Genomic DNA, 17820 nt, shown 5'->3' with positions numbered 1-17820 from the left:
CGGAGGGACGGTGGATCAGGAGGGTCACCTGCAGTAGAGGTTTACAGAAACCCTAAGAAGATTCTGTGAACAACTTTATATCAAGAGAATTAGACAAAATTTAAAATTTCCTTTACAAGTTGACTGTGTCTGGAATAGAAAGATTAATAAATCTATAATGATTCACTGTATTTAATTAGTTCCTTAACTAATCTGCCAAACAGCCCGATGGGACCCGTGTCGTCCTGTCAGAGACAGCAAACTTCCTGGGCACACGTGGTCGCTCTGTTGTACACGCTGTTCCAGTGGACAGTGGAAGAGACGGGCTGTGCAGCCCACTTAGGAGTTAGTATAAACTTATAACCTCCTTCTCCAGAAAGGCGTGCTGTGAAGGATCCCAAATAAAATGTTAGGAGACGAAATCCTGCAGTATCCCGATGAATGAGCGAAAGCCCTCCTTCTCCAGAAAGGCGTGCTGTGAAGGATCCCAAATAAAATGTTAGGAGACGAGATCCTGCAGTATCCCGATGAATGAGCGAAAGCCCACCTGAGTCCTTTAGATTTATCGCAGGAGTTCACGGATCCTGCAACGTTAGGTTCTTTTAACGTCATTTCTGCGGAAACAGACCGATGGACGTAAACCGTATGCTCATCTCAATATGTGCTTAAGACGCACGTGATGAAATTCGGTGACCCATCGGTGTTGAAAACTCACAGTAGAAGGAAACTTTCTCAGCTTAATAAAGGGCTTGTTCTTCAAATCCACAGCAGACTTAAATGAATGGTGAAGAGTTAATTTATTCATTCCACAAATACCTTTGGAGGCAGTGACGTCCTGAGCACTGTTCTGGGCCCAGCTGCCCGAGTCGTCCTGCCCTCAACGTTCCTACATTGGGGGAGACAAGCACCTACATTTAGGTCTCTTTGTAAATAAAGCTCCCAGGTGCTTATGAATAATAGGCTCCCAGGTAGTTATTTAAATATATGCTGAAAATAAAGTGAGGACTAAAAGCTAGTTTCTGTAGAAACATGTTTCAAATTCATTTTTGGGTACTTTATCCTACCAGGTAGGCCTTTCCCAACACAGGAGGGATGGTCTGGGGCCTCAGAAATGAAAACACCAACAGAAGTCTACCAGTAGCCCACCTGCCAACAGTGACAGCAGTTCTGTAAGGACTACACCTTTGGCATTGTGTTTGGTGGCATAAACATGTGTTCTTCATGTGTGTGAAGCCATTTAAATAGGGTAATAGATTATTCATAAGTTTTAGCAGGCCAGTTTTAGCACAAAAGCAAAATTTATAGTTTATAGTGAGTTCCACTTGTGTTTGTATTTGAATATCTCTATCATTTCTCTGTCTCTCCAATCTATCATCTATCTGTCTGTCTCTCCATCATCTCTCTGTCTCTCTGTCGTCTGTCTGTCTTTCCATCTAATCTGTTTATATTGCATACGTTTATCTAAAGAGAAATTTTCCTTCGTGGAAAAGTCTCTATGTCCAAAAAGTTAGTTGGAATAATTGTGGTAGATTCTTAGGGACCAGTGGTCCTCAGGATACAGATGGGGCTGGGGATTTATCAGAGCTTTGTCAAACCCTGCACGTCCCTGCCAGCATCCTGGAGGTCTGCCTGACACCTTTCCAGAGGGCACGCCTGAGGCTGGGCTCTGCTTCTGCCAGTGGAACGACCAACACGCCCCAAACAATAGCTAGTAAATGCTCTGTTTTTAATTTCCTTTTGGCGTTTATGCATTCAGATGAAATGATTTATGATGATGTTGAGAATGGAGATGAAGGTGGAAACAGCTCTCTGGAATACGGCTGGAGTTCAAGTGAATTTGAAAGTTACGAAGAGCAGAGTGACTCGGAATGCAAGAACGGGGTCCCCAGGTCCTTCTTGCGCAGCAACCACAAGAAGCAAGTATGTGTCCAGTCTGTTTGAGAGACAGAATGTTCTTACACTGACGTATGAGCGGGACTGTAAAATGAAATTTTCATTCACATGATGTTCAAATAATTATTTTTTAAGATGCTGATATGTGGTTTGAGGAAAGCATAAGATACTGGCAAAAGAAAAAGCATCCCATATTTCAGATAGTAAGTAAAATCGTGGGAGGATGGGAAGTTAAATTCTTATAAACAGGATCCCTCGAAAGATCCTAAGCAAGCTTGCTATCTTGAATATTTTAAGAAAGTACTATTCTCTGAATTATTTGGTTGTGTACACACAATACCGTTTGTGCACAACAGTTCCTGCTTGCTCTGGACGCTGACTCGATGTATTGGGTCCTCCTGAGACACAGGACAACCTGCTGTCCTTTAAGGGGGGGGTTGGACCGTCACCATTTTCAACACAAACAGGAAGGTATAAAAATAGAATAAGTTGTAAGATGATGGTAGAGAACAGAAGCTCCAGAGCCGCCCACGCGTATCCTTCCTGAAAGGGAGTTGGTGTGTGTGCGCGCGTGAAACGCACAGATGAGGGTCCAAGGAGAAATGTCAGAGGTTGAAAGTGTGCGTTGTAGAATTGGGTGGCTGCGAGATGAGGACCTGGGAGCCCTTCATCGGGCGAATCATCCAGGTGAGGTTCCTGGTTCTCAGGGGTGACTGGCTGTGCGTATGCTCTCGTTGTTGGCTTTTGGCTGGCTCTAAAAGGTCGATGTGTAGTAACGTCTGCGGCACGTCAGCGTACTTGTGCACTTTCTCTGTGAGGTTGAGCTGGAGGCCGCACGCAGATGGAGGCTGCCGCTCTGACTTTGTTATCAGTGCAGCCTGTGACCTGATGCCTCACCATCACGACAGAATTGGTAAATAACCAACTCTGCCCTGCCTGCACCGAATAACCAGCCCAGTACATCTTGGATGTGGCCCCCATGTACGTACGGCTGACAGGTTATGGGTTGTTTAGGTTTCTCATATTCTGTAAACTTGTTTCATGAAACTCAAGCAGAATCTACCAATTTGTGGTGGTCAGCTCAGTTACTCCATATTATGACACGCTTTTCCCAGAATTTCCAGAATATTCGTCAGAATTGTTACAACTGAGTCTTAGCCAATAAAAGAAGCTTCAGTTGTACTTGACCCAATACAGCCGAGCCTGACCCTCTGGGTTTAAATTGAGATTTAAAGGGAATGCCTTGGGGTCTGATTTCGGTAGCTGGAGTGTCCACTGGGTGTCTTGGAAGAGTGGTTAAAACACCCTTAAATTTCATGTCAGTCTGCCTGGTTGATTATGGTACAAACTGGGCTGGGCCAAGGTTGGACCCCTGATAAGTCCTTAGCATGATTATTGAACAAAGGCTCTGCCTCCCTGCCCTCCGAATGGACCTGAGTTCCCAGCCAGGCCACCTGGAGTGCCCAGTGAGGATGGCTGACGTTCAGCAGCCTCTCGCTGCCAGGAGAAGGGACAAGTGACAGGCCAGCGCACCCAGGCCCGTGAGTGCAGAATGATTAATGAGGGCCAGGAGCGTGCATTTCCGTCTTCCTCCCACACTTGCACGTTGCTAGGGCAACACCCTGGGACCGGGATGGGAATACCAGGTGGCCAGGATAGAAGCACCAAGAAGTACCAAGTTTTCTACTTTAAGAAGCCATTTTTTTAAAAAACTATCAAAATAGCACTAAGTTGTTGAAGGGTTGTCTCAAATTTTTATCAAAAATTGCTTAAAGTGTCCTTGTCTCCGTCGACATAGGAAACATGCACTAGAGGAGCAGTGGGCTCAGTCTGCATATCTGAGATGTTTGTGATTGTGTGAAGAAGGATGTACGAGATTTCACCCCATCTCCACCAGTTGGAGAGAAGGTTACGTCAGTTTGGAGATGATTAAAAATCTCTGCTGGGCATCCCCAAATTATGCCACCCTTCAAGACAATCTTGAACTCAAGTATATTTAGCTTTGGTGACATAAAAGAATAATTATATACTTATTGTGCATATTGATCATTTTAATCTCATCAAAATGCAAATGAATGATCTTATGCAGATTTTTTGTGCATTCACTTGCTCTTGGTTGGCACAGAAAAGTCTACAGTCTGACTCATCTGCAATCGCGTCTCTCTTTGATGATATGTTTTACTCATGTATTTGTTTCCCGAGGGTTGGTGGGCTAGGGCGCCCCGGGTGTGTGGTTCCCGGGAGCCGCTTGCAGGAGGAGCTTGGTGTGCGATCGCCAGTCACCAGACGCTGCCCAAGTCCTTTCAGTGTAAGATTGTCTCCAGGTACCAAAAAGAGCGCTTTTGTGAAAGACTGTATCTCTTTATGCTGTAGCTTTCCCATGACCTAGGCCGTTTAAAGGAGCACTATGAGAAAAAGATGAGAGACTTGATGGCAAACACGGTGGGCGCAGTAGAGATCCAGCAGCTAAAGCAAAAACATGAACTGAAGGTAGTGTGGTTCGCTTCTCCACCAGCTACGCCGATCGCGCTTATTCAAAAACAGACCGTTCTTGCCAAAGAAACACGACGGCAACTACGTCGGCCGTTTTTATTGGAACAGTGGTTCTCAAAGTGTGGTCTGGGGGTTCCAGGTGCTCTCAGTGGGTTCGTGTTAATTCTGGGACGTTATTTACCATCTCCTCTCTCTCCTGCTCTCACACGTGGACGGAGGAATTGTCCAGAGGCTCCGCCACGTGTGTGGTGTCACGCCCGACGGAGGGCAGCCTCCAGCTGTCTCTGAGCCAGACGCAAGAGACATGGGGAAATGCAAAACAATGCGACCGTTTTTTCGTTTGTTTTGAAAAATTATTAGTTTTTCATAAATGTGTTATCTACGATAACATGTAAGAAGTTTGTTATTCTTAAATGAATATTGATAAAATAGGGTCAAATTTTTCTCAGCTTTAACTCCTCATCCAGTAAATACAGATAAATAAAACCCAGACAAACCAGAACTCATTGGGGTGCCTGATGATTTTTACATGTGGGAAGGGCTCCTGAGACCAACAGGTTTGAGAACTGCTGGATTTGAACGCAGTGGTGGTCGGTTCTTGGAGTGGTGTTTTAAAAGGGCACTGTCAAGTAATTTTCACTTCAATTTGATCTTTTGTCCTTGTGATGTTCTGTGATTTGTTCATGTGTGTCAAATGGTGCTTAACTGAAAATAGATGTTTGCCTGGAAATGTCTTCTCTGAGAGTCAGCTGCTTTATCCCAGAGCATTTTTGTGCTGCAGGCTTTTCAAAGCAGGAGCAAGACCCTAGGAACCCCGTCGTTTTGTCCACTTCTGCGTCTGGCTGGCTCCTGTGCAGGCAGCGGGCCAGCCACATGGATGATGTAGGACCTAATGGGATTTTCGATGGATGCAGAGCTCGGTCACCCGGGGGAGATGTGTGAAGGAGGCCAGACGAAACCTGCGCAGATGCTGGGAGTGGCAGGGGCGAGAGCCCCGTGTTGTAAGCAGTGAGAAATGCGATGGGAAAATAACTCAGGGCTGGCCCAAGCAGCCTCCCTTCCTCTAGTAAGAAAGAGAACTGTCGGAGGAGTCAGGAGCCCTGGCTTCTGTGTCCTGGGCAGCACTGTGAGCTCGGGCAGCCCTCCACCTCCCTGGAACCCAATGTCTTCATGGCCTCGTGTGGCGATGGGGCTTTGCGATCACGCAAGCTCTCTTCCATCCGTCTGTTCTCAGTTCTCTGATTCTCGTTGGAGGGAAGGTGAGTGGGGCCAGGCTGAAGACCGAGGCTGAGGTCCAGGCCTGGGATAAGGAAGTGGGATCTGGAAGGACAGTGTCAGGAAGGAAACCAGCTAGAGGCGCCTTGTAGCCATCCAAGCACAGGGCCAGCGAGGCGGCGTGAAGGCGCAGCCGTGGTGGGGAACGGGAGGCGGCCGGTGTTGGCAGGTGCGTCCACAGGATGCGGTCGGTTTAGGTTGAAGGGAGACAGGAGTCCGAGGAGCCAAGAGTGGCTTTGACGTGTCCGACGTGATAGAATAGACCAGTGGTGTGGCTGAGGGAACCGGAGTTGGGGTCCTGGCCGGGGAGAAGGACGTGGTGTGGTTTCGGTGATGTGCCGTAAGGCACTTGGAAATGAAGGACTTGCAGAAATGGTCAGGGCTGGATTCTAAGTGTCTGATGTCGGCCTGGAAGCTTCTCGAGTGTGGATGCTCCCCAAGGGAGTGATGGAGAGCGAACAGTGGACCGCCCGAACCCGCAGGGCACAGCGACAGCATCCAGGGCGGAGTGCGCATTTCGAGCCTGTTGCACATCAGGCTGGACTGCTTGGCCAGCAGAGCACGGGCCCGGCTTCGGCCCCTGCTGCCCCTCAGCCGGGCGATGCCTTGTCCAAATGTACAGCCAGGCGCGTCCCTGCAGGTCTGGTCCCGAGGTGCCCCAGCAGGAGAAAGCAGGCCCGCGGAGGGAGGTGGAGGCAGAGGGGTGTGCACAGCGGTGCCGAAACCTCTCCTCTGTCAGGAGGATTTCCAGGAGGACGAGGGCAGCAAGCAGTGTAGACAGGTCACTTTGGAAGGCTCGTGCCTTCTCTGTAGAGACCCTCTGGGTTTTCTCTAAAGAAGACTCCCTTGGTGTCCAATGGCCGGTACTCAGGTGTTAGATTTTTAAAGAATTAGAAATGTGAATGAAGTGCGAGAGTGTTCCCGGAAGCTCGTGAGCGCTCACGGCCGGCGTATGTGTTACATCAGGACTCTGGCATGAGGGAACCAGTCACTAAACTCCTCTCCATGGGGAAGTGGTGTTTCTGACTCTCCATCTCTGTGGAGGAGTGGAGGCTGGCTGATTCCTCATACTGGCCGTCGGTCTGTCCACTCACCTAACTCCGTCTTGCCATTCGAGTGAGCACGAGCGGCCCGCGTTGTGGGCAGGGTCCGTGTGACGCTGGATTGCACCCGGGCGCTGAGGATGGCCCGTGGGGAGTGCCTGGTGTCTCCGGTGAGTGGCTCTGCTGTGTCTCGTGATGTCTGGGAACCGGGGCGGTTGTCAAACGTCTGTGGGCCTCGTTTCTGCACCTGCGACTCCACAGAGCTCTTCGCGTCTGTCAGTGGCTAGAATAAAAGTAAGGGCTGGCTTTTGAACGTAGCAGGAAACTTTTTACCTGCGTCAGGGAAGGGCTCTACTTTTAAAGTTTGTTCTTGCTTTTTGTTTTAACCACCAAAACCAAAACCAAACAGCTCCAAACCGCAGACAGGCTCACAGCAACCACGAGAGCTCTCCCAGGTCAAAAAGCCAATTTCAGACCATGTTTCGAGGCCAAACTACTTGACAGTATTCTTTTAAAATAATTAAAAGCAAAAAGTAGATTTTTATCCACCTGCTCCACTTCTCACATTCTCCTTGTTTTTTTTACAGATGCAAAAGCTCGTGAAGGCTGCAAAGGAGGGCACGAAAGACGGGCTTGAGAAGACGAAAGCCGCCGTGAAGAGAGGCCGCTCCTTCATCAGGACCAAGTCTTTCATTTCTCAAGGTCCGTGGCCCCGAGTGGCATGTGGGTGACCCAGCTTTGTGGGTCCTCCTGTCACAGAGCACATTGTGGCGCACGGTGCAGCCGGAGCAGCTCTCGCACACCCTCCACAGAGCATCCTCGGCTCCATTGCTGGGGTTGGACCTGGCCCTCTGGCTCGGTACCCCCACCCACGCGGGGAGGGTTGGCTGCCTGAGGCTGAGGGCACACACGACTGTGGGCTGGTTGGCAGCCTGTCGAGGGGCGTGTGCAACAAGCAGCAGAAAACTAGGTGCATTCTCATAGGGGCTGGACTTCCCTTCTCTTGTCTCCTCTCTGCGGGTGCCCCTCCTGCCGTCCCAAGGTGGGCATCATCCTCTGTGCTCCCTCCTGAAATGCCCTCAGGAATCCCGGGACCTCAGTCAGTCTGGGTTCTCAGCAAGTTTCTTCATAATAAAACATGACAGGGGACGACATGGATGACGTGTTGACAGCGCCCTAGCTCTCATAGGTCTGTTTGCTGTCCTGTGAGAACCAAAGTCTTAGGCTAAGAAGGTGATGTTCTGAGCAGGAACCTTTTTGCTGGAGCGGGAAGATTTGGGGTGATTCCAGAATTTTCAAGGTTTCTGAAAAATCTAAGAGGGCAGTAGCCTGTGCGGTCTGTATGTCAAAAAGACAGATGGTGTCTGGGCGTGTTCCAAGTTGGCAACAAGGTATAAACCAAGGATGGTTTGACCTCTGAGAACGTCTCTGTGCACTGATTTGTTACAGAGTAGCTAGTTTTAGAGGGTGCTGGAAAGCGTGGGGACCGTGACTCTGACTTGGTTCTTTTAAGAACCCATTTCTTTGCTGTCTGTCTAATGTGCAAACCCAGTGCTCGGTAGAGTGGAGCATTTGCTAATCACTGTACTTGTAAATGGCTTTAAAATCATGTGTTTCCTCAAGGAATGGCCTAGGAAGACTATATGTAATGGGAGTTAAAACTAGCTAGACCATTTTAAGAAATTTTAGTCCTAATGAAGTCTTCAACCTCTCAAAACAAGACAGAGGAAAGCTTGTCAGGATCCCCAAGCGGCTAACTTGGTGAAGGAGGTGGATATGTGAGTTCTAAAAAAACGCGTGCCGTGATGAGGTGCTGGCGGCATGCCGGGGCCCCCAGAGCAGGAACGCATGCATGGGAGGCCATGCATCCTGTCCCCTAAAGCTCGGGCAGATTCTGAGAGGGGCAGAGGCTGGGGTTGGGGCCCTAGGAGCTGGTCGGAAATGCTGACTTGGGCCCCATTGCAGACCTGTGACCCCGATCTGCAGGCTGACGAGGCCCCCAGGACCCGGCCCATGGGGCAGGTTGGAAGCCCCGACGGAGGCCAGAGCGAGAGGAGGATCTAAGATGATTTGTCTCTGGGTTAGAGGAGGAGGCCTCTGGGGGATCAGTTGGGGGGTGCAGCAGTTTCTTGGGTGTGTCCCCAAGCCCTCTGACCTTAGTTTCCTAAGCAGTAAGACCGGACTAAATTAGTGTTTCGTGGCCTTGGAGGTATCAAAGAATGAACTGGGAGCTTTTAAAAAGCACCGTGAGCCCAGGCTCCCCACCCCTCGGACCAAGCAGTGAGTCTCCCAGGGAGGGGTGTGGATGGTTCCGTTTTGTTTTTTTAGAAAACTTTATTTTTAAGAGAAGTTTTAGTTCATGACAAAATTGAGGAGAAGCTACAGTTTTCCCATATACTCACTGCCCCACACACGCACACCTTCCCCCTTTAGCAACATCCCCACCAGATGGTGCATCTGTCACAACTGATGAACCTGCACTGACACGTCCTCACCCGGAGGTTTACGCTAGGTTCACTCTCCGTGTTGTACATTCTGCGGGTTTGGACAAATAGATGATGACATTCGGTATCACATACTTTCACTGCCCTAAAAATCCTCTGTGTTCCACCTGTTCATCCCTTTTTATCCTCAACCCCTGGCAACACTGATCTTTTTACCATCTCCATAGTTTTGCCTTTTCCAGAATGTCACATAGTTGGAATCACACAGTGTGTGGCCTTTTCAGACTGGCTGCCTTCACTCAGTCGTATGCATTTAAGGTTCCTCCATGTCTTCATGGCTTGGTAGCTCATTTCTTTTTAGCGCTGACTAACATTCCACTGTCTGGGCTGGACCACAGTTTGTTTATCCATCCACCTACTGAAGGACGCCCGGGTTGCTAAAACTGCTGTAAACATCTGCGTGCAGGGTTTTGTGTGGATGTGAGTTTTCAGCTCCTTTGAAATAAACACCAAGTAAATACCGAGGGGTGCGATTGGTGGATTGGATGGTAAGAGGACGTTTAGTTTTATAAGAAACTGCCAAACTGTCTCCAAAGTGGCTGCACCCTTCTGCATCCCCACCAGCCATGAGTGAGAGTTGCTGTTGCCCCCCTGCCCGCCAGCATCTGCTGTTGTCAGTGTTGCGGATTTTGGCCGCTCTGATAGGCGTGTAGACACCGCTCAGTTTTTAAAGCCCCTCAGATGCCTTTTCGGTGCAGCCAGGGCTTTGGGTCCTGGCTTACATCATCTCCAGGCTCCCGTTTCCTAAAACTTCCTGTGCTTTTCTGGTTTCCAGATGTTTTGTGGATTTTTAAATTTATTTAGCTGCATCTAAATTTTTAAACCTGAATTTAGTTTTGGTCTAAACTTTCTGACTTGGGGACGCTGTGCTTGTTCAGATTTCCAGTGAGAGAGGCGGACAGAGAGACGAGAAGTACGTGGTCCCCTTAATGTTCGTCGATTTACTGTGTTGCTTTTCAGCCGCCTTGTCTGTTTCTGATTGTGAGATTTTGTAGGTTAAGAAACTGGAGTAGTTATTTCTGCTTTACCATCTAGGTATTCAAATGACACCTCTGCCTTTTGAAGTTAAACTTCAAGTATTGAAAATTTCAAGTATCGACAGATACTCCGCTCACGGGAAGGATATTTTCTTGGGTTTGTTAAAATTTCAATTGAATCGTCGCTGGGTGGAAAGTAAACATGGAAAATTGAAACGTCTCCCCAAACATGGATTTGAGAGCTTGTTTCATTGTGCTGTAATGTTTTGAATATATCATTTCGATGTCAAACTGGTGCCTTCTGACTTTCTTTAAGATCACAGATCTGGCCTGGAAGAAGAGCAGAACGTGTTCATTGATGTGGACTGCAGGCACCCGGAAGCCGTCTTGACCCCCATGCCTGAAGGTTTATCTCAGCAGCAGGTAGGCCGTCAGGGCTGGCGGGCACTGTTTCCCGGTGTAGCCGTGCTGGCTGTTAAAACGTTTGGATGTTTACATGCCGGTGAACACGTGCTGTCCCACACTCCCAGCCCCTCCATCCACGCAGGCCCCTCCCATGGCCTCTCCTGGTCCAGCGATGAGAGGTCAGCATCGGGCACAGCAGGGGCCTTGGGGGCCTGGTCAGCAGCTGTGGCCGGGGCTTGGGCAGTCCGGTCCTTAAATAGTTTGAGTATCACCCCCAGAGAAAGTGTGAGAAATGTGTGGAACTTACATTCTCTGTGAAAGTTACTTATACTGATTCCTATTGACGGACGTCTTTACAAAGAGGCAGTGAGTGGGGGGTGTATGAAAAATGCGTGACTCGGATTAAATAGAGATTTCCAACAACTAAGGAAATTATCTTAATATGAATGAATTTCTTAATCTCTGAAAATAGGTAGCAGAGGGAAGAAAATTCAGTAGTTTCCATTAGGTTATCTTTGGGTAAAAAGAAAAGAAAATTCAGGAACAAGAGCACACTACAGAGTTTGGGGCCTTCAGGGGAGGGGTAAGCTCGTTGGGTGGGGTCTGAGTTCTTTCCCACATGGGCAGCAGGATGCAAATCGTGGAGACTGAGATAGATAGGTAGGTAGATAGGTAGATGGATGAAAGACAGATAGATGATAGACATATGAATAGATAGAGAGAGATGTAGATGAACGGTGTAGATGGATGATGGATGGATGATAGATGATGTAGGTAGATGATCGATGTAGATAGGTGCACGCACACACATGCATACAACATGCATACATACATATGGAATAGATCAGTAAAGGAAAATCAACATAAAAACACTTATTGGTAAGCTCAGAGTTTTAAAAAGATGAAGAGCTAAGTTGAAAAGATGCTGTTGATAATCAGTCAGGCTGGACTAGGAAGCTTACCCTTCATTTGAGTTGAAGAGGGAACCCAGAGGGCAGGGTTGAAATTAGTGAGAGAAAAGCAGAGAAGGAGGGAGGGATTGGGTTTGCTAGCGTGTCGGGGAGTGAGAGGGAGAGTCTGCACGTGAGACGTGGTGGCAGACAGGTGTAATAACCACCTGTCGGTCTACGTCCTGTGCCAGCCCCGGGCTGAGTGCTCAGCACGCTTCCTCTCATTGAACCCTCGTGAATCCCCTCCATGTCCGCATACGTGTCACAGAGGAGGACACAGAGGCACTGAGGAGGTTAACATCAGGATGGCATCATGCAGGTGGGCAGGTAGGGCCCAATTTCTGATCTAAATCTCTGGTCCAGAGCTCGAGTTCTCAGCCCTCGCTGTGCTCCCTGGGGTAATGTGGGCTGCGATGCTGGGCAGAAGGGCTAGTGACAGTTTTCTCAGAGACGAAGAAGCTGGCGCTGTCTGCCTGCTCCCCCCCTGCTTGCCGCCTGAGTTTATGGCTCACCCACCTCACTTTAGCCTCAGGAGTTTGAAAAGGGGTATGGATGGCTTGAAAACACTCTTGACGTTACTAGGGTAGCTCCATGGCCCGTTCTTTTGCTGTTTGGGGCTCTGACTTCTTACAGGGTCTCTGTGCTTGTGCTTGGGATGTGGATCCTCTTCTCTGATGACCTGGGGTCGTGGTAGGGGTGTGAAACAGAGTACTTCCGGGCCACGTGGCAAGTGCAGATGAGATGCGGTGGGCGTAGCAGGAGGGCAGCGCGCCAAGGACCGGGCGCTTGTGTGGGCGGCAGGCAGGCTGGCCGCGCAGGGCGGTGAGTGGGGGCTTCAAGGGTCTGTTAGGGACAAGAGTGGTCAGGTGTCTGGAGCCTGGAAGGTCTTAACAGATGCACACACCTGCCAGTCTGTTCTGGCCACTCAGAGCTGGGGTGGTGACAGTGAGGGGTCGTGGTGTGGAAAGAGCTCTTCAGAAAGGCGGGGGGCCGGCCCAGTGGTGCAGCGATTAAGTTCGCATGTTCCACTTTGGGGGCCCAGGGTTCGCCGGTTCAGATCCCGAGTGTGGACATCACACCTCTTGGCAAGCCATGCTGTGGCAGGCGTCCCACATATAAAGTAGAGGAAGATGGGCCTGGATGTAAGCTCAGGGCCAGTCTTCCTCAGCAAAAAGAGGAGACTTGGTGGCAGATTTTAGCTCAGGGCTAATCTTCCTCAAAAAAAAAACAAAGAAAAGAAAGGTAGCCGGCAGGTCCCAGGAGCCCCAGGTCCTCCCTTTGCTAGGGGCCTTGGGTTCAGTTAGTTAGTTATTTCTTTTAGCCCAACTTTCCTTCTCTGAATGGATTATTCCTCCCTGCCTCTGTCCTGCTTATGTTGTGACAGTGAAGATCCAGTGAGCGATGCAGTGGAGGGCCCTGTGGCGTCCCACATGGCACAGTCAGCACTGAGTGCACCATAGCTGGGTCGTGTGTTTCCACCCGGCTTGCTTTCTTATGGTCTTGATTCACATAGATTAGTTTTCCACCTGGCAGCTGTGTGTTCTCCATGGGAGTTCTCTCTTGAAAGGTCAAACCAGGGGTGTTAATGCTCTTTAATTTTTTCTCTTCCAAAATTGAAATAAGGTAACACACTGTAACAACAAATGCAGCACGTCAGGCATTCTTTCCATGCTCTGTTTGGGAGAAAAATAATAGAAAGCCCTCTTTGATTTCATGGGTTGTTGTTGACTAGAAATGTGCCATTGATGCTAAAGGACAGAGCACCCTGGCCCTCACTCTACTGAGGCCATGCCCGGGTCGGCCTGCTGATGCCCTCCAGCCTCCCTGTCCAGGTGTAGGGAAAACCGCCCTCCAGCCTCCCTGGTCCAGGTGTAGGGAAAGCCGCCCTCCAGCCTCCCTGGTCCAGGTGCAGGGAAAGCCGCCGCCCTCTCGCCTGACTTCCTGCAGCAGTCTCGACCTTTGTGCTGATCACTGCCTCCTGGGGCTCCTCTCCTGGCCGGTTTACATGGCTTTGCAGACAAGCTCATTTCAGGGCTGACTTCTCCTCGCAGCCTTGGCGCTGGGGTTCCCAGGAAGAGAGGACTGGGAACCTCGCCCCTCCCATCCCCACTTTGTGCGCCAGTCCCGTATGTTGAATTTGACTCCTTGAGGGTCTGACCTGATCTGCAGGAGCTGGGAAACCTGGGATACTTTTTGGTTTTATTTTCGTACTGTATTTTTAAACTGTCTTTTACCAATTCCAGCTCCTTTGCCCTGATACAATAGTACCATCTCCAGACTTTGAAAAATATAGATAATTCCTAGATTTGACCCAAATATTCTGACTCAGGAGATGTGAGGAAGTGTCTGGGAATCTCAGCTTTGGAAAAAGGACGGCCTGGATTTGACCCTCTGCAGTTCCGGTCTCCCCCTCATTCTAGAGTGGAGGGTCTGTGCTCAGCTGTGCCCGTCAATCACCAGGGGACGCAGGGCTCACAGTGAGGTGCCCCAGAGAGGGATGCAGAGTCCTGGGCTCCAGGTGAGGGGCCCTGGGTTCAAGCTTCTGTGCTTGTCTTTTAATCCCAGACACATCTGTGCTTTTTTAAAACATATCACTTCGACAAGTGTTCTAGAAGGGTTGATTGATTTTGTCTTAATTTTGTAAATTAAATAGTCCTTTTTGTAAAGAAAAGAGTCACTCCCTTGTCAATAGTGTTTTGTAAATTTTAGTTGCTCTCTAATGTTCTTAACTGGAGGAATTTCCTTTGTGGCAAACACTGTGTTTACCGCTAGGTGGCACTGCCGCTTCTGTAACAACGGTTCCCTCAGCGCGGGGGGGCGGGGGGGGGGGGGGGTGCCCGGACCTGTTCCGTGTGTGTGTGTGTGTGTGTGTGTGTGTGTGTGTGGTTCAGAATCAACTCTACTGTAAGTTTGTGCTCTATTTTCCATTTTTTGGCAAAAATAACTTGCAAATGTGGTTAGGTTCCTTGATGAAAGTGCAAAGTGTGGTCATTGGCCTTTAACAGGCGTCTTACGACCAGAAACTCGTCCCTGCGTGTGCTTCTGTAATGAGAAACAAAACAAAAAATGAGGTCAGTGTTGAAATACGAATAACTCAGATGGTTGAGGGGTTTGCACTCCAAATGCCGACCGTGGTTTACTCCCTGTGTTCTTAGCCTCATAGGTGTATGTTTGAATCGTGAAGAAAATTCTCTTCTTCCACCTTCGGAAGGCCTTTTCCTCTTCCGTAACTTTGGAATAGTGGTTTTATTAGATAAGCGTTGCTAATAGCATTCTTTGTTGGAACTGTGTTTTCAGCACTAATTTATACACGAAATACCATGTAACTCGGCGTTGGGCTCATCAGACACAATCGGTTAGTTCAGTTCACTATCGTTCCATCAGTGAATGGGTTTGTTATTAGTGCTGTAGTTTGACTTATCCTGCTGTAGTTATAGTCTATAATTTGAGGTTTAAAAAATGTAAATAATGTAATGTAGCAATGGGAGAAGTATGTTTTGTGCCTGTAGTTAACACACCATTTAAACTATTTTGAGGCCTTTGGAGGTTTCATTTACCTATTATTTTGAAAACAAAAAACAAAGAAATCTCTTGACCAAGCTCAACATAGAAGTAAAATTTGTCTGTTACGTTTTCTGAAGCAATTTCCTACCAGTGTGTTTGCAAATTCCTCACAGGTCGTAAGAAGATACATCCTGGGTTCCGTTGTCGACAGTGAAAAGAACTATGTAGATGCTCTTAAAAGGATTTTGGAGGTACCTGAATGTCATGTTACAGAATTCACACAGATCTTATTAACATTTTTACGTATTGTGTTTTTGTTGCATATATATGTTTATATATATATGAACCCTAAAATACTCAAATTTGCAAAACTCTCAGAAGCGTTTGTCTTGTGTCTGTCTATTGACGTCAAAAGTCACATGATCTGTTCTGACATGAACATAAGTTACAGCAGTGAATGGCTCCATCCTCCTCTCTCTGCCCTTCGAAGGGTCTGTGGCATCTTTCTTTCTTTCTCAGCAATATGAGAAGCCGCTGTCGGAGATGGAGCCGAAGATCCTGAGCGAGAGGAAGCTGAAGATGGTGTTCTACCGTATCAAAGAGGTCCTGCAGTGCCACTGCCTGTTCCAGATCGCGCTGGCCAGCCGCGTGGCCGAGTGGGACGCCGTGGAGACCATCGGAGACGTCTTCGTGGCCTCGGTGAGCAGAGCTCTCGTGCGCTCCAGGCCCCTCTGCCCTGCTTGGGATCTCTCCCTGTGGGTGTCGGTGTCTTGGCCACGAGCCGCGCAGCTTCCTGGGACGGCCAGCAGGAGCGTGCTCTTTAGGGCCAGTCTGAAGTCAGAGTGCTCTGCTCAAAGGGTGTGCACGGGGGAGGGGGAGAGGATCAGGTTGACATCCAGGAAGGAGAAAGAAACGTTCAGAGGCTCGGGGGGAGGATGTGTCTGGAACGTTCCCTAGCGTGCACTGTGTGGCACCTCGATGCATCACAGGCAACCTGATGATGCTTTTCGTGGCAGAGCCAGTGCTCTGCGTGTTTAGGGCTGTCGTGAGGTTGTCCCTTTATGCCTCCAACATTCGTTCACGCCCCCAGCGTGGGCCTCTCTCTTCCTGATCCCCTGCCTGGGAACAATGGAAAACAGCGGGGGGAAGATAGCTGTCTTTTCCTCAGCCTGGTGCTCTTTGACCTGGAGTTTTGTTGTGTAGACAGTCTCAGTCCCTCTATGGGGCACAGGATGCCTGGGGAGCAGCTGGGGGCAGCCACCACGTTCCCGTTTCCCCGCGGGGGGACCCGTCAGCTGCCTGGAGACCAGCGGCGCTGTTTCTGCATCCGGCAGTTTGAGTCATTCTATCTCTGGTCCCTTCATGAGTTAGACGTATCGTATATTGGTTAGTGTCTGTCCACATGAAGATGATGGATAAAACAGAATGGATTCTCTAATTGGTTTGACACTAATGCTGTCAAGGAGATGGAAGCTTGAAAGTTTTCTGTGTTCGTGTACTTGAACAAATGCTGTCCTGATGATAGAAGCAGGCTTTTCCTTTCTCCTGTGTAATTTGTATGCGTGCTTGATGAAGTATAAAAATTACTGGCAGCTTTGAACATAGTAAAGAAACAAAATTCTTACTGAAATATTTTTTAATCCCCTTCAGGGATCTGTATGAAAAATGGAAAAGAAATACTGGATGTTTACTTTGTTATTGCATTTTCTGGTTATTTTATATGTTAGCATCAGCTTTTTTACTCTGACTCTCTTCTTAAATATTTCCTTGGGAACATTTTTCTAAATGCAAGAAAAAAATCTTTTTAATATAATTTGGATGACAGCGTCCCTTCTAGAAATGGTAGTCACTCCTGATGGCTACGCATGGACGTGGCCGTTCCTCCTCGAGAGTGTGTGGAATCTGAGAAGGGTCACAGGGTGAGGCGGACGTTCCTGCCTCTCGAAACCTCTGTGTTTCTAGGACGAGAGGACAGTGACCGTCCATGGCACTGCCCCTCAGCCTGCAGAAGCAGGGCCAGCTCGGTTTTCTCCCCTCCCGCCCTGCCTCAGTTCCAAGGAATAGTTAGCGCCCACCTGTCAGGGTGCCGGGGCCTCCTCATCAGGTTGTCTGGCCTCCTCGCAGGGTGCCGAGTTCCCCTTACAGGGTCCAGGGCCTCCTTGTAAGGGTCCTGGGGCCTCCTCATCATAGTATTGGGAGCTCCTCGTCCTCCGTACACCAGGCTGCATGACATTCCTTCCTGTAGGTGGAATCCGCAGGAGGTGAGGGTGACAGGGTTTGGGGGAAGCTTGTCTGTAATCGTCATCGTTGCACGTCTGGGTCAGGAACATTCCTTAACTGAAACCAGGCTGCCACGCTTTTGAACAGGATGCCTAGAAGTGGCCTGGGGTCAGCAGCATGAAACCACCAGCCACTTAGCCAATTCCTAACAAGCTTGTTAAAGAGGACAAAATCTCAGACAGTCATCGCGGAGTCCTCCCCTGAAGCGTGGCCGTGAGCGGGCGGCTGTTAGGGCGGGGTCACGTCTTCTCCTGCACCGGGCCGAGGGAGCGCTGGATTCGGCATTATTTCTGTTCCTCCGTCTCCTCCTGTGTTTCAGTTCTCCAAATCCATGGTGCTGGACGCGTACAGTGAGTACGTGAATAATTTCAGCACAGCTGTGGCGATCCTCAAGAAGACGTGCGCAACCAAGCCGGCTTTTCTCGACTTTTTAAAGGTAAGTACTGTGTTCTTTTTCGTGTGGGGTTTCAATACCCTCTGATAACAGGTTCCGTGTCAAAATACTTCCTAGTGAAGT

General features: G+C 49.0%; 1 protein-coding gene across 6 annotated transcripts in view; it reads left to right on the top strand.

Annotated features, from left to right (window-relative positions):
- Positions 1 to 17820, top strand: part of ARHGEF10 (Rho guanine nucleotide exchange factor 10) — a 130592-nt gene that overhangs the window by 46897 nt on the left and 65875 nt on the right. For 5 of the 6 annotated variants that reach the window (XM_046648440.1, XM_046648442.1, XM_046648443.1 and 2 more), the window contains 7 exons: positions 1736 to 1899; positions 4246 to 4362; positions 7271 to 7385; positions 10481 to 10587; positions 15197 to 15274; positions 15543 to 15722; positions 17623 to 17739. In XM_046648440.1, coding sequence (XP_046504396.1) covers positions 1736 to 1899; positions 4246 to 4362; positions 7271 to 7385; positions 10481 to 10587; positions 15197 to 15274; positions 15543 to 15722; positions 17623 to 17739 — 878 coding nt within the window. The remainder of the gene's footprint in view (positions 1 to 1735; positions 1900 to 4245; positions 4363 to 7270; positions 7386 to 10480; positions 10588 to 15196; positions 15275 to 15542; positions 15723 to 17622; positions 17740 to 17820) is intronic. The other variant, XM_046648444.1, reaches the window with a different exon arrangement.

The sequence above is a fragment of the Equus quagga genome, chromosome 22, assembly GCF_021613505.1.
Source record: "Equus quagga isolate Etosha38 chromosome 22, UCLA_HA_Equagga_1.0, whole genome shotgun sequence".
Lineage (NCBI taxonomy): Eukaryota > Metazoa > Chordata > Mammalia > Perissodactyla > Equidae > Equus > Equus quagga.
Note: the sequence above shows the minus strand (reverse complement) of the source record. Positions and strands in the feature narration are given on the sequence as shown.